The sequence below is a fragment of the Lissotriton vulgaris genome, chromosome 6, assembly GCF_964263255.1.
Source record: "Lissotriton vulgaris chromosome 6, aLisVul1.2, whole genome shotgun sequence".
Taxonomy (NCBI): domain Eukaryota; kingdom Metazoa; phylum Chordata; class Amphibia; order Caudata; family Salamandridae; genus Lissotriton; species Lissotriton vulgaris.
In genome coordinates, this window is record NC_141694.1 from 1,118,201,348 (window position 1) to 1,118,226,644 (window position 25,297).

At 41.1% G+C, this 25,297-nt stretch overlaps 1 protein-coding gene across 1 annotated transcript in view; it reads right to left on the minus strand.

The window, feature by feature from the left end:
* LOC147708518 (kinesin-like protein KIF28) overlaps positions 1 to 25,297 on the minus strand; it is a 685,351-nt gene that overhangs the window by 207,665 nt on the left and 452,389 nt on the right. Inside the window, exon 17 of the mRNA XM_086927203.1 lies at positions 1,564 to 1,698. Coding sequence (XP_086783329.1) covers positions 1,564 to 1,698 — 135 coding nt within the window. The remainder of the gene's footprint in view (positions 1 to 1,563; positions 1,699 to 25,297) is intronic.

Here is a 25,297-nt window from a genome sequence, read left to right on the forward strand (position 1 = left end):
TAACTTTTTCAGGGAAAAACCCAGAGGCTTTCATTTGCAGCCCGTTTTTCCCATTTTTCAAAAAAAAAAAAAAATCACTATATTTTGGTTAATTTCTGGGACCCCTCCAAGGGAATCCACAAACCCTGGGCGCCTTTAGAATCCACATGATGTTGGAAGAAAAGGACGCAAATTTGGCGTGGATACCTTATGTGGTCAAAAAGTTACAAGGGCCTAAGCGCACTACCACAAAACGCCAAAAAAAGCCTTAGCACAGGAGGGGGAAAAGGCCTAGCAGCGAAGGGGTTAAAGACCTGCATTTAACTGTAGAAGCAGGAGATGGTCCTAAATTAAAGGGCAGGAGAAGGGGCTGGGCTTTCATGTTTTGCCTGTGGGATGAGATTGACATGCTACCAGGAGTAAAGAGGGAGGACATGTACAATCCAGATGTTCTCAGGACTGACCAGCAGGCCAGAGGCATACTGGAAAACTGCAGGGGGAAAGTGGGAATTAAAGCCATCAAGCCAAGCATAAAGATCAATAACAGTGGGCTACATGTCTGTGTGAGGAGGGACTCAATGGGTGCCTGTGCTTGCGGTGATGGAGTAGAGGCACCTGAGTGAGATGGTGGGTTCATAAGCTTTAGAATGTTCTATCATGCATAAACACCAAGATAATCATTGGTAATCATCAGATTGTGGTTGTATCGTGAGTCATCACCTTTATGTAATCATAACCACTGATCGCAAATATTTGGTAATTGATTAGATGGCAAAGTTGGTGCTTGACAACTTGGGATCCTGGGAAGATGTGCTATACACACAGATAGCAACTGGCGATGATGGTCTTTGGGTCGTGATGATGACATAGATATTGAAGCTTTCCTTACTTCTTTAATTATTCTGAGGAAGAAATTAGCGTGACAAACATGGAGCAATCTAGCTAGATCAATGTATAATAATGTGTGAAGGGTGCAGGATCAGAGATGGACCTTTGAAGATGGTGCTTTGTCAACTGGCCTTTGAAGATGGCATTTTGTCAAGCACAGAAAGTGGTAATGTGCAAGTGTCCTGCCTGGTAGTTATGCCTTCTCGGGAGGTTCACTGGTTCATAGGTGAGAGGCTGATTTTAATGGTTTGCTGTCAGTATGATGAAAGGCCCCATGACCAACAATGGGGGACTGGCAAGTATCACGTTTATTATACTGTGGTATTCTTTTGATTGACACAATTTTTCTTTTCCAATGAAAATATAATTTTCCTGTATTAATCTTAATATTATCTTCCTTGTGTTCTACTGAACAGTGTAGTCAGCTTCTGTGGTGTTATTGGCAAAAATGATCAGAATGAAGGACGTGGTGAAAAACTATAAGATAGAAAAAGTACCAAAAATTAAGCTGTTATAAGCACGTAGCAAAAAAATTATTAGATAGTTGGTAGGGCAGTTGGCAGAAGCAACAATCAAGGAATAGGCAGGATAAAGTGAGGCAAAATATGAATTGAAGTATAGAGCTGAAACAAACAATACATTACATGGATATTATGTTAGATTTACTTTAATGCTCTTGCATAATATTTACTTTACCCTATCTGAATTCCTCTGTTTGCATCTTCTTTTACCCATCTAACTCCAAGGCATCGTAAAATATGAATCTGAAAGTCGATTCTTCTCCCAAGCAGTTCCAAAGGGTCAATGACTATATCATCCTCACCTAGCGGTCTAAAATATATAACAACATCATCATATTGTGTGTTGCATGAATTAGTAAATGAGTGTAAAATAGGAAGTCTTACTTCAACAAGGGGTATTAGTAATAAGAGACAAATAATAACATGCACATAATATTAAAAAAAATATTTACCATTGATTTGGATCATACTTTCTTTTCGCTGATGCGACGGTGAGAAAGCAACAGTTCAAGAGAGGGGGAGGCACCCAGAAGGGGTGATGGTAGGCAGCACAACATTACCGGTTATTTGGAGTTGAAAATGCTACGGGTCCCAGACGCAGGGTGGTGCAGCAAGGAGAAAAAAGCCACGGCTGTAGATTGAAGGAAGTGTGTTTTGGAAGGAGCGGAGCTTGAGTAAAAGAGGACAGGATTGAGAGTGGAGAAGGAAGGGCTCAATAGAGAGCAGGAGGAATGGAGGCAAAGTAGGGGACCATTTGGCAACAAACATTTACAGAGCCAATAGGTCTTGCATATGTGAAAGATATTGGCTTTACCAACGTCTTTTAATCATGTTGTGCAGCACTGTGGCTGCATTCAGCATGGCTGAAAGTTAGAACGGGGAAGAGTAGGATGGCATAGAGTAGAGTGGATTACAGTGGCATGGGGCAGAGTGGTATGTAGTGGTGCAGAGTAGCACAAAGTGGAGTAGAGTAGAGAGGCATAGAGTCGAGTGGAGTGGAGTAGAGAGGATGGCCTGAAAAGGAAGGGCACGGAGTGGAGTGCAGTACAGTGATGCAGAGTAGCATAGAATAGAGTAGAGTGGCATGAGTGTAGAGCTGAGTGGCATAGAGTGGGATAGAGTGGCATAGAGTGCCATAAACTGGCACAGAGTGGAATGGCATAGAGTAGAGTGGTGTTCAGTGGATTGGCACTGAGTATTGTGGTGTAGAGTAGAGTTTCATACAGCAGAGTGGTGTAGAGTGGAGTAGCGTTGTGTGCCATAGAGTAGCATTGCGGTGAGTGGAATGGAGAGGAGTGGAATAGAGTGGCGTTGAACAGAGTGGCATAGAGTGGAGTTGCATAGACTGAAGAGTGCACTGGCATGGAATGGAGTGCCGTAGATTATATTGGTACAGAGTGGAGTGGCATAGCATGGAGTGGCGTAGAGTATAATGGCATAGAGCGGTGTGGAGTAGAGTGGAGTCGAGTAGAGTGGCATTGAGTAGAGTGGAGTGGCATGGTGTGGGGTAGTTTTGAGTGACGTACAGTGGAGTGGAGTGGCATAGGGTAAAGTGCCATAGAGTGGAGTGGCGTAGCATGGAATGGTCTGGTGTAGAGTAGAGTGGTGTAGAGTGGGATGGAGTGGAGTGACATGGAGTACAGAGGCATAGAGGAGAGTGGCATAAAGTGGTGTAGAGTGAACTGGCATAGAGTGCCATAAGGTGGCATTGTGTGGAGTGGAGTGGCATAGAGACATTTGGAATGGAGTGGGGTAGATTAGAGTGGAGTACAGTAGACTGATGTGGAGTGGCATACAGTGGAGAGGTGTAGAATGGATTGGAATGGCATAGAGGAGAGTGACACAGAGCAGATTGGTGTAGGGTGGAGTGGCATTGGGTGGAATGGAGTAGCGTAGGGTAGAGTGAAGTTGCGTAGAGTGGAGTGAAATTGCATAGGGTGGAGTGGAGTGGTGTAAAGTGGAATGGCGTAGAGTAGATTGAAGGTCACAGAATAGAGTGGAGCAGTGTAAAGCGGAGAGGAATCGTGTAGAGTAGAGTGGCATCCTGTAGAGTAGATTGGTGTAGATTGGAGTGGCATAGAGTGGAATAGAGTAGAGTGATAAAGTGCCATAGAGTGGCATTATATTGAGTTGAGTAGCATAGAGTAGAATGGAGTGGTGCTGAGTAGAATGGCGTGAAGTGGAGCGGCATAGAGTGGAGAGGTATAGAGTGGAGTTGTGTAGAGTGATGAGGAAGAACACATGTACTTGACCCATGCTCCAGGGAGGAGCTAAAACAAGAAAGGAAGGAAGGCCATGGAAGCTAAGCAATCAAAAGAATAATTGAGACTGACAACAAAAGCAATTAAATGTATTCTGTGGGTGGGTTCATAATTCTACTGAATAGTAAACAATACATTTCTCAGCACAGTGCATGCGCTGTATAGACAAGGCCTAAAAACTGTGAGCTCAGAAAAGTGGGAACATTAAATGGAACTATTCTAGGGACAAGGAATGGAGAGGATGAGGAGTGCATACCAGGAGCAGGTGTGTAAAGGAACAGTACCAGAGCCACGTCGGGAGGAGGAGCACAAATTAATGCCAGATTAACTTATTTATTCTCTTAAACAATTTTTCTTATCCGCCCTATGATGAAAGCAATGAGCGCACAACAAATTTACTAAACTGTTCACTCATAGCTACATATCTCTTTTTACCTGATGAATACTTCATCACAGCACAAATTAGATTTCAGGTGACCTATAAGTTCATTGTGGCATTGCGTAACTCTTCAGAGTACACCTACCAGGCAGCATATAGCCAGATTTGTTATCCTACATAAGTCTTGCATAAAGCTACCCAGCCTTAATTTTCTGTTTTCCTCTTCCTTTTTCAGGCAGGCTTAGGTCAGTGCAACCTGCTAACACAGCTGATGTCTTTTTTCCCTTTCTATCCTTTGTTCTTCATTTAGGTTTAATCTCATCTTTGTGTCTGAATGAATGTAACCGAACACAGGCCCTTTGTTTGAACTAATGCAAATCAGATTTTCTTGTGATGTGCATTAAAACTAAAATGGGTTTCTATGTCTCTTCCTATTACATATCCCTGTTAAGAAGGATGCATACAGTTCTATTAAAATTATATACAATAATAATTGTTTTCAAATTAAAATTTTCTTGCACGCATATGTCCATACAGGCTATATGTTTTCCATAAATGAAGATGGTGGTATACTTTCTTTATTTCATTTTTGAGACGTATGCTGCTCTGGTCAGCTAATTGAGGAGATCGGCCTTGGTTCATCCCCTGACCGTCACCTGCCTTGCTGGACACTGGACACAGTGTTCTCTCCTTCTCCCTGTCTTTCCCTCCCCCTTCTGCGTATTTCTGACATTCTGCCTTTTCCTTGTCTCCTTTCTTTTCATCTTTCTGACCTATGACCGTTGGAGCTTCCTAGATAGTTATAGGGGAGACTGGCTTTGGATTTTCTCCCTGGCCGTCACCTACCCTCCCGGGCTTTGGGTCGACATTCCCTTTAAACTCTTATTCCATCTTACACCCTCATCCACTCCATTCTCACTCCCCCTCTCCTCCTTCCCTCTCTACTTGTCTCGCCCGGAGTACACATGATCTCTACCCTGACAGCGGAGTCCGAGCATTTTGTCCGACGCCCGGTGGAGCTGCTATGTTCAGCTAATGAGGAGATCGGCCTTGGTTCATCCCCTGATCGTCACCTGCCTAGCCAGACCTTGGGCACAGTTTCTCCCCTTCTTCCTGTCTTGCCCACCCCCCTCATCGTATTTCTGGCACTCTGCTTTCTCCTCGTCACCTTTCTTTCCAACTGTCGGACCGATGCCTGTTGGAGCTTCCGAGAGTGCTATAGAGGAGACTGGCTTTGGATTATCTCCCTAGCTGTCACCTACCCACTTTGGGCTGACTTTCCCTTTATCTCTTTTCCGTCTTCCCCCTCGTCCTCTCCCTTCTCACTCCACCTCTCCCCTTTCCCTCTCTATTTGTCTCTCCAGACATTGGACACAGTTCTTCCTCGTCTCTCTGCTATGGCTCCTTCCTCCCCTCCCTTGCTATAAATTCTCTCAACCTTGTTGTTTGTTTACTGTACATCACTATGTTATTGTAACTGATGTAATTTGTAACACATCATTCCTCTGTTATAGCGCTCTGATACCTACAGGTCTAGTCAGCGCTTTATAATCCTTTTGCTGTACCTTTCAATGCAATGTTCCCCTGGTTATGCGCTCTGATACCTCCGGGTCTAGATAACGCTATATAACCTTCGCAAATAAAATAAACTAAAAACTGTTTTTTCCTGATCGCTGAGACCTGTGCAACATGGCTGATGCCCGGTGGACCTGCTTGACAGCTAATGAGGAGATTGGCCTTGGTTTCCTCCTTGACCGTCACCTACCCAGCCAGACATTGGGCATTGTTCCTCCTTGTCTCCCCGCTAATACTCCTTCCTCCTCTCCCTCCTACGAAATATTGAAACATTGTTTATGTGTACTGTGCATTACTATGCTCCTGTATCTGATGTAACTTGTAAGGCAACAATCCTAAATGTAAAGCGTTCTGATACCCTCTTTGGTCAAGTTTGCGCTATATAAAACTTTATAAATAAATAAATATATATATATATATATATATATATATATATATATATGTGTGTGTGTGTATCTATATATAATGTATATATATGTATGTATGTATATACATATGTATATATATATGTGTGTGTGAATGTATATATGTATGTATGTGTGTAAATATATGTATATATGTATGAATGTATATATGTATGTATGTGTATACATATATGTATGAATATATATATATATATATATATATATATATATATATATATATATATATATATATATATATATATATATATATATATATATATATATATATATATATATATATATATATATAACCTACTGGCGGTCGCCAGTAGGTAGTTATAGTTAGGATTTTTTTCAATGTTAAATCTCAAAATTCTATTTGGAATAACTTTGGCGCCGAATGACGAATCTGCCTGAAAATTTCCTCAAAATGGCCTCGCCGAGCTCCGGTCCTTCCCTAAAAGTTTGGGGGGGATGCGTCAAGCGGGGGCCGAAATAAAAGGGGGGTCCCAAAACGCGTTTTCCCCATGTTAATTTCCATAGGACGGTCGACCTCACTTTTAGCCCGAACGGCTGAATGGATTAACACCAAACTTGGCAAAATTGTAGGGACTGGTAGCCCGATGTGCCTTTGCTATGTCTCAAGATATGTGCTCCAGTGGATTTTGAGTAATTTAGGTTCAAAAAAATATATATATCTATAGCAGCGCCCCGGTACGCGCACCGGGGCGCGTACCGGGCGCGCCACGCAACTTGCGCGTGGAAAGCTGATTGGCTGTCGGGTGTCTGTAAACATTCGAAACAGTCCGGAGCGGCCGCCATCTTGTGTCTCGGTAGGATTGAGACACAAGAGGTGGCAAAAATCAAAGGGGGAAATGAGCAAAAGGGGGCAGGGTACACCCCCCCCTGACCCCCTTAGGTTTGATGTGGGGGCAAAAAAAGGGTCCCGTAGGACAAATAAAATTTTTCGATTTTTGCGGGGGGAGCGCCCGGTACGCGTACCGGGGAGCGTACCATGGAGAAAAAAGAACGACACTTTTAAAAAAAAAAATAGCATTTTTTAATAAATTGGAGGTAGTTCTGAAAAGAACTTTTTTTTGTTTTTGTTGTTTTATATTTTTATATACTTTTTAAAACGATTTGATATTTTTTTGGATTTTTTTCAGGGGAAAAACAAAAACAGGGATTCAAAAACTGCTCAACAGGAGCAAAAAAATTGGAAAATTTAGGGTCTGGGAGAGCAGCGGTGTTCCTGTCTCTTTATAGCAATGATTTCAACGCTCTGCTCCCCATAACAGAGCAGTTCGTCACAGTCCACGCATAGAAATTTAATGCCTGCAAAGACCGGCTGTACGTTAGGGACCATTCTTTCACGTGTTGTTCCTGAAGGTGTTGCTCCACCAGTGGAGGTGCTGCCGCCACCTCTTGGTAAATTCTGTGCCAGCTCCCTGACACTCTCCCTGGAATAAATATTTGGGTGTCTTCTTTTGACATGCCTAATTAAATTGGCATTTCCAAAGCTATATTTTTTTTGAGGATTGTCTCTGGATAAAATACTGTCACATATTTTGCAGGTTACTTTACCAGCATTAACTTTTTTTTGTCCTTCAGGGATGTCATAAAATTTCCAGATGAAGTGGGTCTTTTTTTTCTGGAGTGGAGGGTCCTCAGGCAAAAAAGCATCTGAATCACTGCTGGATGACTCCCTTGCAGCCATTGCTGTAGATCAGGAAAATTATGAGAAAATACACAGATCACCTCTTGCTCTCTCCAAGTGCAAATCAATAGTGGGAGAAATGGGTGGGTTTCTCAAAATTTTGAAAAAAAAACCTTCTGAACCAATGAAAAGTGTTATTTTAAAGTCACATGGCTTGACGCGCTTACGCTACGCACCCTTGGGCGCGTCCCGGGGCGCGTAGGGGCGCTTACGTTGCGCGATCGTATACGCTTGGGCGCTTACGCGGTGCGTCATAAGACGCATCTCGCGGCTACGCGATACGTGTCTTATGACGCCAGGCGTGGCGTGGCGGCTACACGATAAGTCACAATGTGGTTTTCGTTCGCGGCAATAGCGCTATCCGGACGCTCGCCGTAACATTGCGCTTACCGGTGCGTTCACTGGTACGCGCCCCGGGAGCGCCTCGGGGTCAAAAAAAATAAAAAAAGTTAACATATTTATACAATATAACATTTGTTTTAAAATTTTACACTTTTTATACCTATAAATATTTGCTATTAAAAAACCATTGAAACTCACTGAAAAAACCATAGGTTTCACACCAGTTATAGTGAGGAATTAGCATTTAAAAAACCTATTAAATTCACTGAAAAAACCATAGGTTTCACACCAGTTATAGTTACCTGGAAATTTTACTGACATAAAACCAAATTACACGTTATAGTTAGTTGGACTCACTATAACTTGCGCGTGCGTGAATTGGTTGTTGTAACTGGTATGGGTATCTCCATTTTTTTTAAAAATGTTTCTATTTTGGAATATGTGTTTCCAGGGTTACATTACAGTGAAAGGAGGTCTGTCACTCTGTCACAAGGATGGTCTCATCAGTGATGTCATGAGTGATGTCACTGACCATGTCATGAGTGATGTAATATGTGACGTCATCAGCAGTGCATTGCACGCGCAAGTTATAGTGAGTCAAACTAACTATAACGTGTAATTTCAATGGGTTTATGTCAGTAAAATTTCCAGGTAACTATAACTGGTGTGAAACCTATGGTTTTTTCAGTGAATATATATATATATATATATATATATATATAAAAGCATTCTTCTTCCCAGTTTTCACAGCCGGAACAGAAAGAGCACGAACCACAGGATTCTCATTAAATACCCATTTGTTTATTCAGGATCTTTTCACAGACAAACGGCAGCCATAACGCGTTTCATCCCTCCTTGGGGACTTGATCACATGATATATATATTGGACTCAGTTGCCAAGGCCAGACCTATATACTAAGCCAATGCTTGCTTGTAACTGATGAATTCTATTGCTACAAATTCTCAATCTTCTGCTTGCTACAAAAGTCTTGGCTCAAAAGGAACTCTGGCAAAATCCTACAAACTGTTTCAATGAAAATTAAACAACTAAATGTGTCTGGGGATCATGTGATTCTATTACGGTCTGTGGATTCCTGTCTATAAACAGATCTAAGATCACAACGTCAAATATCTTGGCCTTATGCAGCACTACTGGTTCCATATGTTGTTGATTTTATCAGTGCCTACTTCCAAATGTAAACTGTTCGAACCATTTAATACAAGTGACTTATACTTCTCTGCCAAACAAACCTTTAGCACATCCCCATATCTTAGCTAACTTTATGATAATTTCAAAGCTTGCATTCATTAGCAAGATTCTGAAAAAGGGATGTCATTAAACCACTTTAAGGTGATCTGGAAAACAATGGCCTACATAAAAGGTAATCTGGATTTAGGCCATGAAAAGTCACAGAATCAGTGAAAATAAATGTCTGTGACTCAATCCTTTCAGCTCTGGACATGAACCAGCCAGTAGTGCTGATCCTTCTTGACTTGTCAGTGTGGCTTATGATGCTGTGCCTCATCAAAGTATTTTGTATCGCCAAAGGATTAGTTGCCATTGTTAGAAGCTGCTCTGGATTGAATCAGCTCTTTCCTATCAAATAGGAAAAAAAATTACAATCTCATGAGAATCCATGTGGAAACATACAATGTGAGTTTCCTCAAGGTCCATCTTTTATGTCACCTATTTTATTCAATGCTTATCTGTGTCCTCTATCTCATGTCATCAACATATACCAACAGTTCTAGATGTACACTAATGAATCCCACATCTTTCTTCAACTAGACACAGACACGACTGACCTTAGAACTATAAATATTGTCAAATATTTTCATGGATGTAGAAAAGCCTCCCTTGCCTCCTTCGGGACAAAACAGAGGCTCTCATCTTCGACAATGGGCTTAACTCTATAATAAAACACTTCCATTGTCCGGCCTGTGCTTGCAGGATAATTGTCATCACTGACAACAAAATCTAAAAAAAGTTTGGAATCCTATTTGACAATGTAATGTTCTACTGTCCACTGATGCACCCAATTGTCAAGGTCAGATCTATAAACTTTGCCAACACTTGTAACCGATGAATTGTATTGCTGTATATTCTCAATCCACTGCATGCTGCAGAAAAGTTATTTAAAAAACACACTCCCAGGATGCAACAAACTATTTCTATGAAATGTAAACAACTAAATGTGTCGGAGGATCATGAGATTTTATTAAGTTCTGCAGATTCCTATCTATAAAAAAGATTCAAATTGTAGACTCAGCAACTAAGATTACAGTGTCCAACATCCTGGCCTTGTACGGTATGACAGATCAAGGACATTTTCACTTACTGGTGTCATATTTTGTTGATTTTATCATTGCCTAATGGAACCTGTTCTAACCCATTTCAAACAAGCAATTCATACTTCTCTGCCAAATAAACCTTCAGCACACCCCTATGTCTTAGCTATTTTAAAATCTTGTATTCATTAGTAAGATAATGAAAAGTTTTGTCACTAAACCACTCCAAGGTCATCTGGAAAACTTTGGCCTTTGTTATAAAGCTTTATCTGTATTGAGGCCTGGAAGAAGGCATAGAATCAGTGCTAATAAATGTCAGTGGCTGAATCCTTTCAGCTCTGGACACGAACCAGCCTGCAGTGCTGATCCTTCTGGACTGGTCAGTGTGGCTTATGAAAATGTCAACAAAGTATTTTAGATCATGGATGGATTCGTTGGTACTGTTAAGAGCTGCTCTTCATTGAATCAGCCCCTTCCTATCAAATAGAAAAAAGTCAAGATCTGCTCCAGAGGATCCACCTGCAAATATGTCTGATGTGTGTATCCTCAGAGTCCATCTTTTATGTCACCTTTTTTATTCAAAGTTTATCTGTGTCCTCTATCTCATGCCATCAATCTCTACCAACTCCAGTGCTAGATGTCCCCTAACTAATCCCAAATCTTTACTCAGCTAGATACAGAAACTAATAAATATTTAACCAATGCCACATTTTCTTCTGGATGAAGGAAAGCTTCCTTTGCCTTACTGGGGACAAAACAGAAGTTTTCATCTTCGACAGCCGGCCTAACTCTAATCCAACCCTTCCATTCATTTAGCCTGTGCTTGAGGGACGACTGTGTTTCTGTTGACACAGTCTAAAATAGCTTGGAATTCTGTTTGATAATGCAATGTCCTCCTGACAACAGATAATCTCAGTGATCAAAATCTCTATACTGCACCTATCCATGCTATTGAAAAGCCCACCTCACCTTCACTAATCGTATTTCATTGAATTGACAAGAGCTTAAATCAAATAAATAAATTCCTTCTTTACTCGGACGGCAACACATCCATAAAAAGATACAATAAAACAATTCTGCAAGTCAATACAAACACATAAAACTACACAACAGGTTAAGACAGAGCAACGTACTAAAAACCTCACAAAACTATGGATATATACCCCATCATGCCAATATTAGCCTCATAAATAGAAAGCAATGGGAGGGTTCAATCAATTCTTGATAGCCTAGATCTATGAGCTGCCCGTAAAAAACTAATCACAGTAAGGAGGGTATGGGGTTTGGTAGCAACTGTAAATGCAAAAGTGCCACTTTTGCCTGTCTAAACTTCAAACTCTTCAATAACGGCCGGAGTAATCTTTTTTAGGCACTGAAAATAATTTACACAGTATAACAAAATGAAGCATGTCCTGAGGAGATCTAAAATTGCAGCCACATGGGCCTTTTCGGGATAGGGAAAAAAATCCAACTGGTGAGGCTAAAAGGTGGTGGAGTTGATTAAATCTGAAGAACGAAATTCAAAATCTATTGTGGGCGCTGGAAAATACACAAAGGTATGGTTCTATCCTGACACAGACTTTGACAGTGCATAAGCCCTCACTGAAGGTTTATTGAGCTCATTATTTTCACGTTGAGTAGTGATACATTTATGGTAAATGTTTTATAAAATTGAGATCCCCAGGGCATAAAGTGTTGTGTTGGCCTTCCTATGGCCTGTGCAGTTATCTTAATATAACCTATCCAGAGAATTGTAATGCCCTAATCCCTGGCCAAGCAATCTGCTAAAATCAAGCGGTTTAAACCCTTATATTTGCGTAACCAGATCTTTATCCAGCAAAGTAATGGTTTAATTGCCACCTGATCTACCAGGTAATCCACCCCAAGCTCTACATGGATAAACCAAGCTGGTGTACCTTGGGGGCCTCAGAATCTGACGTACAAATATATTTTCAACCACCTGTAAACTATGTAAAGGAATACACCCCCACTCTTCATTTCCAAATGCAACTTCCGCAATGGCCTTGGATTTACACAGTTTTAAGATAACCTCCAGTGCCCATGAACCCAGTCTACTGGCAATGCTGGTAATAGCCAATTGAAAACAAAGCTTCCTTTGGTTTGCTAAGTTCAATGAGCGAATTGCAACAAACACCCACCTACTTAGTCCCACACTATTTATAAAGAAGGGAGTCTAATTATATGCTCAATGCCAATACACAAGCAATAGAAAATATATATTTTTCTTTTATTATTTTTTTCAAAAACATATAAAAACCATTTACTTGTTAAAAACAGCACCATAAGAAATACACAAATTTCAAGTCCATACAGCAATAAATCAGACTTATGTTAAATGTGGCAAACTTAGCATACCAAAGGAAGCTTTGTTTTCAATTGATTATTTGAACCCCATTTCTTTGGTTATAAGGGGTCCCTCTCTGTTTTTTCGGAAAGCTGGTAATAGCCCCGTGGATTTATTCAGCTTGCTACGCTTCCCATCTATGAGGGCTCTCCACTGTAGGCGGTCATTCAAATAACACTCCTAGGTAGGGAAAAGCTGAGTCCTTAGCCAGAATATGACAGTCCGCTTTAAAACTTTTCATGCGATGCCCCGCCACTGGGCCACTAGTACATATAACTTAGTAAAATTAACCAACAGGTCCAGCCTGTCCATAAAAGAGATAAAGCCATCTATTAGAATCTGCACACTCGGGCCGTACGGGCCATGAGCACCGCATTGTTGGTGTAAAGTATGATTTAAGAGGTTAAATCATTTCACTGATGAATTATTCTACTGGTCTTTATGCTAGTCTCCAAACATCTACAATCAAGAAACATCAAACAATACAAAATCAGGTGGCAAGAACTATTCTCAAACTTTCAAAGAATTCAAACAAGTCCACACCACACAAGGATTACGTTGAAGTTAATTTGTATCAGGAACAAGGAACTACACAGAAAATACACTACCTACTCTGAAAAACAGGCCAAATCTTAGCAACCAATGAGGAAATCAATGTTTTCTAATGCATTGCAGATCATTCCACAAAAGCTAAAAACATTTAAACACAGAGGAAATTCCATAAAGCTCTTGTCTTGCCAGTTCTGGACCTTTCTTTATCCTGCCTCAGGAAACCAAGAGAAATATCTCCAATTCAGAATTATATGTAAAACTTTCATTTTCAACGATGATTTGCAAAGTTGACTTCTGACCTGCTGTGAAGTGGCCATTAGGCAGCATGTAAAAACTGTATACAATTGCTAAAATAAATAAATGTTGGTTTACTACAGTCTGCTTCCATGTTTTATTGTGATAAAGATTGGAAAAACAACTGCCTTACTTTTTTTTTTACCCTTTTTATTGATGACAAAAGAAACATCCATAATATAGAGTTACTATTCGCAATGAATGGAAAACATTTGCAGATTCAATAAAAATCACATTTCACACCTTCGATACTGATGACAAGCTCAGCTCGTCATCAGCTACGGTGCTCGTATGCTGATGACGAGCTGAGCTCGTCATGTAACGCGGTAATTTGAAAAAAGCCGCACACAGCGGGAAAAGCCGCCGCAGCGATACGGTTAAAGTGCCTGGTATTGTTGTACTATTCTTACATGTCCTATTCTGTAATGATCTACTAGTTTCTGACACTGGGATTAGTGTCGAGCAGGGGTGTCATACATATATCTCCTCTGCATGAATTCCACTTGCCCCATATCTGATTCCACTTCCTCGGACAGCCCCGGCTTTCATATACAATCTCTTCTGATAACATGCACCAGTCCATGTCTCTGTATCCAGACTCGAGTTGTTGGCGTTTGGGGAGCACCCCACGCTTTCGCTAAGATGCGCTTGGCAATTATCATTCCCAGAGTTACAGAGGTCCATTCTTTACTATTTAAGTCTGTAGCACCCCATTCGTTCAGGAAGCACCATTTAGCACCAGGCACCAATCTTGTCCCCAACACCTCCCCCAAGTGCGTACAACCTCCCCCCAACATCTTTTAATACACATGCAGTCACAAATTATATGAAAAAACCTTCCCTCCTGCCTACATTGTCTCCTACAATTAGGATCTGCCCTGACGATGATCCTAACAAGCGTTTGGCATGAGAAGTACATTCTATGTAATATTTTAAGCTGTGCTAATTTGAATCTCGAGGAACTTGCCATCTTCCTAGGGGAGGCCAATGCTTCTTGCAAGTCCTCATTGTACAGCTCCTCCATATCTTGTGCCCAATTCTCGCAGACTTGGAGAAGGGGGCCAGCAGTGTTATTAATCAATTTTGATAGGTCAAAGAGATCACTTTTCGATTCATATATTCAGTAAGGATTCTATCTTCCAGTGGAGAGGATTTGGGGAGCTTCCCACCTCTGGGGATGACCGCTTGAAGTGCATGTCTAATTTGCATGTATCGAAACATCTCTGTGGCGTCTAGGTCATAGTCTTGTTGTAATAGTGTAAAGGGAACTACACCTCCTCGTGATCACAGATCTCCTACTCAGGAAATACCTATTATATCCCATCTGTCAAATCCCTTGACTTTCCTAAAGGTTCCCAGCTATTCAGTATCCCATAGTGTGGGTGGACTGTGTGATATTCGCCCACCTCAAACTCTTATTTACTGCATGCAAGAGCTGGACTGTGTGTTTAGTGGGGCCCGTAAGCTGTAGTTGTATTGGTGTGGTGTAAAGTGCCCTCTCATAGCTCCCACTGGGAAACACCAGTTTGTCTATCCTGTACGCTGGTTCGTCATAAGGTCGATGTAACAACTGCCTTACTTAATAAAATATTTGGTCTCAACATTCACCTCCTACCTAAGAGTGGCTTTCAGCTGTTTACTATTCATACTGTTTACTGTTTTAGATCACCTCGATAAGGAGAAATACTTACTAACAATTTTGTAGACAAGTGGGGGGAATTTAGCAGTTTTCATGGCCCCGCAGAACTCCACTCAATTCAAAGTTGAAGTGGTGTTAATGCTTTAGGGTCACTAATAGTCCCTCAGCAGGGATCCAGGGACAAAGATACTTTAACTAAAAAGTGTGTATATTTCGACAATGGAACTCTGTTGCTCAGCACATCTAAAATTACCACACAGAATACGATTAAACAGCACAATGGTTAAAATGTTAGCTAAAAACCTAACACACTAAGACTTGCTTCAATGCGCTGCGCTAGGAGAGCATGGATTAGACTATTTTGCATTTAATTTCTTAGGGAGAATGAGCACACTGCATACCTGTTGTTTACAGCAAAATGCTGTTGATGGAGCTGACTTTCAGATTTATTTCTAAAAAGTTTGTGACAAATGAAACTCTCATGATTTTTATTTTTACTAATGTGTGTCGCATGATTTGCACGTTTACTGACTCAACCTAGAATAGCATACGCCATCACCAACACGCCGGTTTAATCATTTGTGCTCTTGTCATGTTTGTCATTTTGCTTCGAATAATATATTTACTTTGTCTCTTGTTTTGTTATTTATTAACTGCGGCTGTTTTTGAAAATAATAGCATGTGCATTCTTTCAAATGTGCTTTTGTTTACGTATTGTCGTCTCATGTGTCTGTGTTTGTTTATTTGTTTGTATGCAAAACTAGGTAACATAGCTAATGGGTTAATTGTAGTAGAGGGGGTGGGTAACAGAATAATAATCATTTCTTGAATTAATTATTGTCTTGTGTTTCCTTGTATACTAGACTCACCCTCACGCTAAAAGGCTTGTGGCCTACTTCTAAAATGGACGTCCGAAAAGCTTAGCCAAAGTGGGCCTTGCACAGCTACGCTGGAATGTGAAAATGTTTTCTACATTAATTCTTGGAGAAAGGCTTGCGAACAAAGGCTGTGTGGAAGCTTAGGACATTTGGTTCAGATTGCTTCATGGTCAAGGCCGCACTTGTCATTCGGCAGCGGAAAAAGCTTGAGCGGACGAAGGAAGTGATATTGGTACTTGTCAAATGTAACTTTCCTCGGAAGCTGCTGGTGACATTAACTTATAGACAATGGCACTTTAGAAAAAACTTGACTCTGGCTATGCGAGAGTCAGATGACCGCATCAGAAGACATTCGTTGACCAATGAAATCTTGTTCTGCTTGAATATTTGTATTCTTTTAGTTAGTTTTAGATAGGAAAATACTATAAGAATTGCCCCCTTGCTAAGAGCACCGTTCGTTCGTTCCTGTGCTGTGAAAACATTTTGTAAGGGAGGGGTGAATTTACGGAGTGACACTGACACGCGCAGCTTCGCTGCAGCGGCAGTGTACGTCACAGGGTTCGCGCTGTGATTGGCTGACATACGTCACAGCAAGCACACTGATTGGTTCACATGATCAAATCGAGCTGTTAGCTGATTGGTCATTTCTGAAAACTGGTTTCTCATTGGTTGAGCAAGGTGGTGACGTAGCTTAACCTGATTGGCTTGTTGGTGAGTTTCGCGCACGGATTGGTCAGAACAGCGGAACAACAGGAAAATTATTTACGATCTTTTCTAAGCTTTACGAATTAATTTTAAAACATGAGTTATTGGTATAAAGAAGAGAAAAAGCCTTCATGGGTTCAGAAAATTAAAAATGTATTTAATCCTGACAAGAAAATTGTTAGAACTGGCTGTCTCTAGTTGGCAGAGGTATACACTTCTGACAAATAGGGACACTCCTTTTCTAGTCAGGGCAAGGGGATCACACCCTTTGATAACCCCTGCTCACCCCCTTGGTAGCTTGGCAGAGCAGAACAGGCTTATCTCAGAGGCTGTGCGTTAAGCAATTATGACCACATACAGTAATACCGTGAATGCACTACAAATGGACACGACACAGTAGTATTATAAAAATAAGTATTTTTATATAAGACTTAGCACAAGACCAAATAACGACAAACTGTACACAATCGGAATAAATACGTTGGGAAGGAAAAAAGGATAGTTCAAAGGTAGTTTCTTCTTTAGCACAAAGTTTTTAGTATCAAAGCAAATCTTCTTCTTGGCAATGCAGTTCTTAGCAACAGGGTAACCCGCACGGGGGCTACACGACGTCAAGGTAAAGTTAATCCAAAGGTTCGGCGTCGACCGCGAGGAGCGCTACGTCAAGCCTGGAGTCACACGGACCCCCAACAACACAGTACCTTAGGAAAATGAAGCACACGATGATCAGCGGCGTCGGGCAATCCGGCGTCGCGTCTTCGGTGTCGATCTGGCCTCAGCAGGCGTCGTCGTTGATGATGCGGTTGCACAGAGTGAGCAGCGCTCACGGCGTCGAAGGGCACACAGGTGATGCGATCAGCAGCGGTGCAGACACAAGGTCCTCTGGAGCTAGAGCCGTACTCCCACTCACTGGCGTTGCTGCTGGCGTCGGTTGGGCCTAGCGTTCGGTTGTCGTGATTGCTGACTCTTTCAGAGGTGCTGGATTCACGGTTCCAGCAAAATAGCACTTTAAGCAGATGAAGTCCTTTAGCCCTGTGACTTCAGCAGGAGACTGGCACTCTTCCAGTCCTTGGAGATTTTCTTAGCAAGCGTGAGAGTACACACACAGTTCCTCTCTCCTGGTTCCTTGGCAAAAATAAAGAAGCACTGCAGGATTCCCCCAACAACAGCACACTGGCAGAAGGGGTAGGCAGTCCTTAGATCAGCAGGCCTCTTGTCCTTGGTTACAGGGTTCCTTGTCAGAAGTGATCTAAATTCTTGGTTCAGGGGTCCTACTCTTATACCCCTTTTCGTCTTTGATCCCTTTGTCCATGCCAGGGGTTTCCCAACATCCTGGGTCCGTTGTGGGCGGAGCCAGGCAGAAGCACCTGGCCTATTCACTGAGCAGGGCTGGGTCCTCAGACGCCCAGCAGGAGGTGGAGCCAGCATTGACATTGGCAGGAGCAGAGTTAATGGCCACCTGGCAGGAGGTGGGGCTAGGATCGTCCATGGCAGGCACAGAGCCATCAGCCGCTTGGCAGGAGGTGGAGCCGGCATTGTATCAGGCAAGGCAGGCTATCAACAACTACTCTCCCCCTACTCTCAACGTAACTGTCCCACTCATCCCACACTGACTCATCCAGACCTGGGGAGCCACCCAGCTCCTGTCACACACACGCAAAACCAGCAGAAACCAGATATGGTTAGACAAGAAAATAGACACCTTCTAAAAGTGCTATTTTCGAACCCAGAGTCCAAAAACCATCCACACCAACGGATGCGTAATTAAACCCCGAGTTCAGGGATACCAAACTCGACATTGCACCATGCTCTCCGAGCCAGCGAGGATCATAGTACTAATAATCCCGGCGGCCCATTCTAATCAATGGAGAGCAGGCTACCTCGCAATAGTGAAGGACCAAGATGGCGGTAATTCACTATTAGGACATGCCAACTTGGTCAGGCGTGTCCTACCTCAGGCTTACAATGCACCCTGCCCGAAGGCCTACCATAGGGGTGACTAACATGAAGCCAAGGGAAGGTTTGGAGGGCTGGCAAGTAGGTATACTTGCGCGGCCGGCGTGACAGCACGAGGCTGCACGTGGGTCTCGCAATGACCGACCCGTAGACATTCTTTTACGAGGCCGCTCCTGTGGGTGGCACAACACGTGCTGCAAGCCCACGAGCGGCATTTGCGTTTACAAGCCCCGGCACTCTGGGTGCACTAGACGAGGGACTGATAGTAAACCAAATAAGCCAAACATGGATACAATAGATACATCAATTTAACATAGGGAGCACTTGCGCTATGGCACTGATCAGCAGTGACACGGCGCCCAAAGCATATACCAGCAAAACATCGTAAAACAGTAGAGGCAAAACAGAAAAAATGGAGGAGAGACTCAAGCCAATGATAAAATCACGTGGTGGAAAATCACGTGGTGGAAAATTGCTTCATAAGTATAAAACACCCACAGCATATATGGAAGGAGAATATGGATATCATACCGTTCTCTGGTTTGAAAATTGGATGCAATGTACTAGGGGAGACGGTGTTTTAGCCTGGCCGGAGGATGGGTCATTTAATGTTAAAGTTCTAAGAAACTTAAGAGATAAAATGATGGCTCTTTCACCAAGACCCAGACCCACTCAATTTGAAGCCTTAGTTGAATGGGAAATTGAAATGATGGAGCTTGAGCGAGAAAATTGGGGAACACCAAGGAGTTTATATAAAGAAACTCATCAGGATAAAGTACGTCATTGGAGGAAAGGTGATATGCAGGAAGAATTATATCCGGTATTAGAAATGATTATAGAAACAGGTCAAAAGAATTCTCAAGAGAAAGGTAAATTAGATCAAGAATTTGATGCAGTTTTAGAGGATATGTTTAACAGTCCTCCGCCGTATCAACAACCAGGTTGTTCACATTCTACTCCAAGAAGTTTTTCAGGTGTTTCTCTGTCTGCACCTAGGGAAGTTGAGGATTTACCCAGATTTATGAGACTACCTGATAGAGAAAGGTCAAGGAGTAAAACAAGATCCCCGAGAGAAAATTCTAATTCTAGAAATAATATTCCGAAGAATGATAAAAAGACTCTGCCTGATATTCCAAATATAACAGATTATCTAAAAAGCAAAGGGAGAATTAATTCAACAATTGACAAAGGGCATGGAAGCAGTGACAGTACCAGTTACAATTGGTCCTGTTGTACCAGTTTTTGATCAAAATGAGAACAGGCAGTCAATAATAGCGAATCCTTTGAATGCAGAGATTCAGAAAGTGGCTGAAAATATTTCTTCTGAATTAACAGAGATTCATAAAGATAAAACAATGCCAAATTTAACTTTAAATCAAGGATTGTCAAATGTCACACCATCAGTTGCAGAATCAGATTCTGGCTCTGTAAATAGAACAGAGTTAACACAAATTCCTGAATCAAAACAGCTTGATGTTGCTAAATTAAAAGCAGATTTAGAGGAATTGATTATTGGCACAATTGGTACTGATTGTTTGAAACAATATCAGGATGATGAATTGCTTTTTATATGCAAGAGTATACAATGGAAAACCAAGAATAAATATGAACAGTTTGAAGAGGTGGCTGCTGAATTGGAAATAGATTTAACTCGTCAGAAACAATTACAAAAGCATTACAGAGTGGATTTTTCTGAAAGGGACATAGAAAATCTTAATACTACAGGCAGAATAACTCACATAAAAGAATTATTTGTGTTCTTGAAAAGATTAGGTGATTTAAGCAAATGGAGAGTTAAATGGACAAAAAAGCGAGAAGAAGACAAGAGAGACAGGGGAGAAGTTTTTGGTGAATTTCCAATGAGAGAAATAGCTGGTGGAGGTTATGTTCATGTTCCGTGGACAAGACAGGATATATTACTATTTACGAATGATTTTCCTAGACTCAGAGAAAAGCCAGTGGAATGGTATCGACAGGTAGACAGGTTTATCAAAGTTTCCAAAGTTCTGTGGATTGATCTTGATGGTTTCTTTGACATTGTTGTCCCGTCAGATCTTTGGACAGAATGCAAAATTTCTGTGGGTTGGCCGAAAGAGGAACCACAACGGCATAGAGTAACAGGTGCTCCTTCAGACACTGTCATGGATTTCTATGACAAAGTAATTGTCTGGTTGAAAGACAAAATTCCTGCAAAAGAAGTAGATTGGGCTAAAATTGACAGAGCTAATCAGGAACTATTATGAAAGATTGCTCCTGGTATTTAAACAATACAGTGGCTATGAAAAATTAAGTGAAAGTGACATGAGCCACTTCATTTACAGATTTGTTTATGGCCTGAGACCTGAAATAGGGGACATGATTAGGACTGGAATTGTAGGTTGGCAAGCACTTTCAGTTGATGACATCCTGAGAAAGGCAAAATATTGCAGTGATGAGATAGATGCAAAACAAAAGAAACTCAAGGAAAAGGCAATGTGGGCGCAAGTGAAGATAGCTGAGCAACAGATAGCAGCTTTGGAAAATAAAAATTTTCAGCAGAACCAGAATCCTGGCAAGTTTAAAGGGAATTTTACAAATAAGCCAAAATGTAATATAAACATTGAAGAATTAAAACAAAAGCTACCCTGTTTTAATTGCGGGGAAATTGGACACTGGAAGCACGAATGTAAAAGTCCGCCCAGAAATGTAAAGAATTCACCATTAAATCCACAGATGCAGAGTGAGATAAATCAGCAGCAACAGCTTCAGCGACAGTTAAATGAAATAAGTCAGCAGCAACAGCTACAGTGACAGTTAGTGAATTAGCAGCAGAATCAATTCATTCAGCAAAGCCAAATTCCACAGCCACCTTTGCCAAATTGCATGAATACACAAAGGTACAATCCGGAAACAGGTTTCTGCGGAGCTGAACAAGTAAAGGAAAACGAGAGCAGCGATTCGGAGGATTGCTCATGACGGTGCCTGAAGGGGGAAGAAGAGTGTGTACTTGGAGCCACTCTAGAGGTAGATCAGTCAGGTCCATTTGTAAATGGTAAAGTGAATGACAAAGATATCACTTTTCTTGTGGACACTGGTGCTACCCGTTCTACTGTTAGGTCAGTGGAAATTGAAAATCTTCCTCTCTCGGGTGATACAATCCAGGTTGTTGGTGTAGCTAACCAGCATATTAAAACTATTCTGACAAATCCTGTAGATGTCGAAATAGGAAATAACAAAGACAAACACAGATTTATTGTCTGTAAGAGCAGTCCTGTTAACCTATTAGGTTGGGATCTGTTGTGTAAGATGAATTGTAAAATATATTGTTCACCTGAAGGTATTGAGCTTCAAACCTTAGAAGAAGATGGGTTGTACAAATTGACATTGTTAATGGTTGATGAAGAAAGCAAAATGTTTCCTGCTTTTGATAAAAACAATTTACCAGAAAAACTGAAAGAAGCAGTGAATCAAAAAATTTGGGATTTGACAGGTGATGAAATGGGTTTAATGAAACATGTAGACCCAGTTAAAATTACTGTAAGGCAGGGAATAGATTTTCCAAATGTTCCTCAGTACAAAATGAAGCCTGAAACAATTGAAGGTGTAACACCTGTTATTGAGAAATTCATTAAGCAAGGAGTTTTAAAAGAAATTGAGAGCAGCCCATGTAATTCACCGATTATGGTTATTAAAAAGCCAAACGGAACGTACAGAATAGTTCAAGATCTGAGAAGAATTAATAAAATAGTTGTTCCTTGCTGTCCAGTTGTACCAAATCCATCAGTAATTTTATATCAGATTCCACATGATGCAGAATGGTACACGGTCATTGACCTGTGTAATGCCTTTTTTACAGTTCCTTTACATCCAGATAGCCAGCAAATTTTTGCATTTCGGTTCCAGGATCGAATATTAGCATGGTGTCTTATCCCTCAAGGGTATACAGAGAGTCCATCTATTTTTAATCAGTTATTAAAAAAGTCCCTGGAAGATCTAAAGTTGCCTGGAGAGTCAACTTTAGTCCAGTATATTGATGACCTTCTTGTCGCAGGAAAAACAAGAGAAAATTGTGTGACTCACACTATTACACTTCTGAATCGTTTGGCAGATGAAGGGCATAAAGTGTCGCCTGCAAAACTACAGTTTTGCAAGCAAGAGGTTAAATACCTAGGTCACAGGATTGCAAAAGGAATTAGACAAGTGACAATTGAGAGAATAAAAATTATTGGAGCAATACAGCCACCAACAACTCAGTGACAGATCAGAATCTTTCTAGGAATGGTTGGTTATTGTCGACAATGGATTTGTGGGTTTTCAGTTATTGCAAAACCATTACAAAGATTAACAAAAGCAGACATTAAAGATCCAATTGTTTTGACAAAAACAGAATTAGAAGCTTTTGAAAAGCTAAAGAGATGTCTTTGTGAAGCACCTGCACTGGGTATGCCAGATTATGACAAAGAATTTGAACTGTATTGCAGTGAAACAGAAGGTTGTGCTTTGTCAGTTCTAATTCAGAAACATGGAATCATGAGAAAACCTATAGCCTACTTTTTACCTGTCCTTGTTCCTGTTGCAAAGGCTTTGCCAAGTTGCTTAAAAGCAGTGGCTGCAACAAGTGTGAGTCTTGAGCAAAGTGAAGGAATCATAATGGGATTTCCTGTAAAAGTATATGTACCACACTCAGTTGAAACACTTCTTACTAGAAGTAAGACACAACACCTGTCTAGCAATAGATTAACGAAATATGAGAAAGTTATTCTGGGATCAGATAATGTATCTATTGCGAGATGTCTGAATCTCAATCCAGCCACACTTTTGCCAGATGTGACTCCTGATTATGATGATGATGTGTCTGGATGTTTTAGAATACTGTACCAAACCCAGGAAGGACATTAAAGATGTACCTTTACCAGAGTCAGATATTGTTTACTTTGTGGATGGCTCTTGTTGAAGAACAGATGAGGGAATCCTGAGAGCAGCATATGCAATCTGCACAGTTTCTGAAATAGTTGAAGGTTCAACTCTTGAAGGAATTCGTTCAGCACAAATAGCAGAATTGGTTGCTTTAATTCGTGCCTGTGAAAAATCTGAAGGGAAAAAAGTTACCATAGTGACTGATAGTCAGTATGGTTATGGAGTGGTCCATGATTATGGGCAACTCTGGTCTCAAAGAGGTTATTTAACTTCTGCAGGGACTCCGATCAGAAATGCAAAATTGATTAAAAGACTAATTGATGGCATTCAATTACCAGAAAAAATAGCAGTAGTTAAATGTGGTGCACATAAAAAGGGTCAGGATTACATTACTAAAGGAAATGCTTTCGCAGATGAGACTGCACGTTATTGTGCAAAGAACAATCTTTCACTTAATCGGGAGAGGAATAATGAACATGTAATGAATTCTCTCATGCTAATATCTGTAGTAGAAACATGGCAGGGAGTAAAAGATTTACAAGATGAGGCTGAGGATGAAGAGAAAAATACATGGCTCAAGGAGGTTTGCAGACAGCGAGAGGAAGATGGAATTTGGGTTTACAAAGATGGAAGACCTGTTATGCCTAATTGCATGATTGCTGATATGGCACGGATGTACCATGGACCAGGTCATTTAGGAAGAGACACAATGATGAGACAGTTCAGGGAGACTTGGTATAATCCAAAATTTAGGGTCATTGCAGAGTCACTTTGCCAGCGTTGTTTGATCTGTCAGCAAATCAATCCAAACAGAAAAACAGTGGTAAGCATGGGAACCATAGGTCAGGAGGGTGGTCCTTTTACCAGGTTGCAAATGGATTTCATTGACATGCCTCAACACAATAAGCTCATGTATGTTCTTGTAATTGTCTGTTTGTTTTCAAGATGGGTCGAAGCTTTCCCAACTCGTCACAATGATTCAATCACTGTGGCAAAATTGCTTTTGAGGGAGATCATACCTAGATATGGTTTTCCAGTGACTATTGAAAGTGATCGCGGAAGACATTTTGAAAACAGTCTCATTGAACTAATTTGTGAAGCATTTGGTATTAAACAGAAACTGCACTGTGCATATAGACCAGAGGCATCAGGTGTTGTAGAACAGATAAATGGGACAATTAAAAACAGAATTTCAAAAATGTGTCTAGCTACAGGAATCAAGTGGACAGATGCTCTTCCACTTGTTTTGATGTCTTTGAGAAGTACTCCAGACAAGAAAACAGGTCTTAGTCCTCATGACATTCTTATGGGAAGAGTAATGAGACAGGCTCATATTCCAGTTGGAAAGTTGCTAGCAATAAATGACAGTGCAGTTTTAGACTACTGTAAGCAACTCTCTGACGTGGTAACCTCTGTATTCCATCAGGTGGGAACAGATGTGATTTCAAAGGAAAAGGAGCAAGCTCATGATCTTTTGCCAGGAAACTGGGTCAGAACAAAGGTTCATCGAAGAAGGAACTGTTTGGTACCCAGGTGGCAGAAAGCAAGGCAAGTGATTTTGGTCACAACTAATGCTGTTAAGTGCAGGGGCTTGAAAATACCCTTCGTGTACCTGCACCAGATAACCCTGAGGAAGACAGTGACGAAACTACATCAG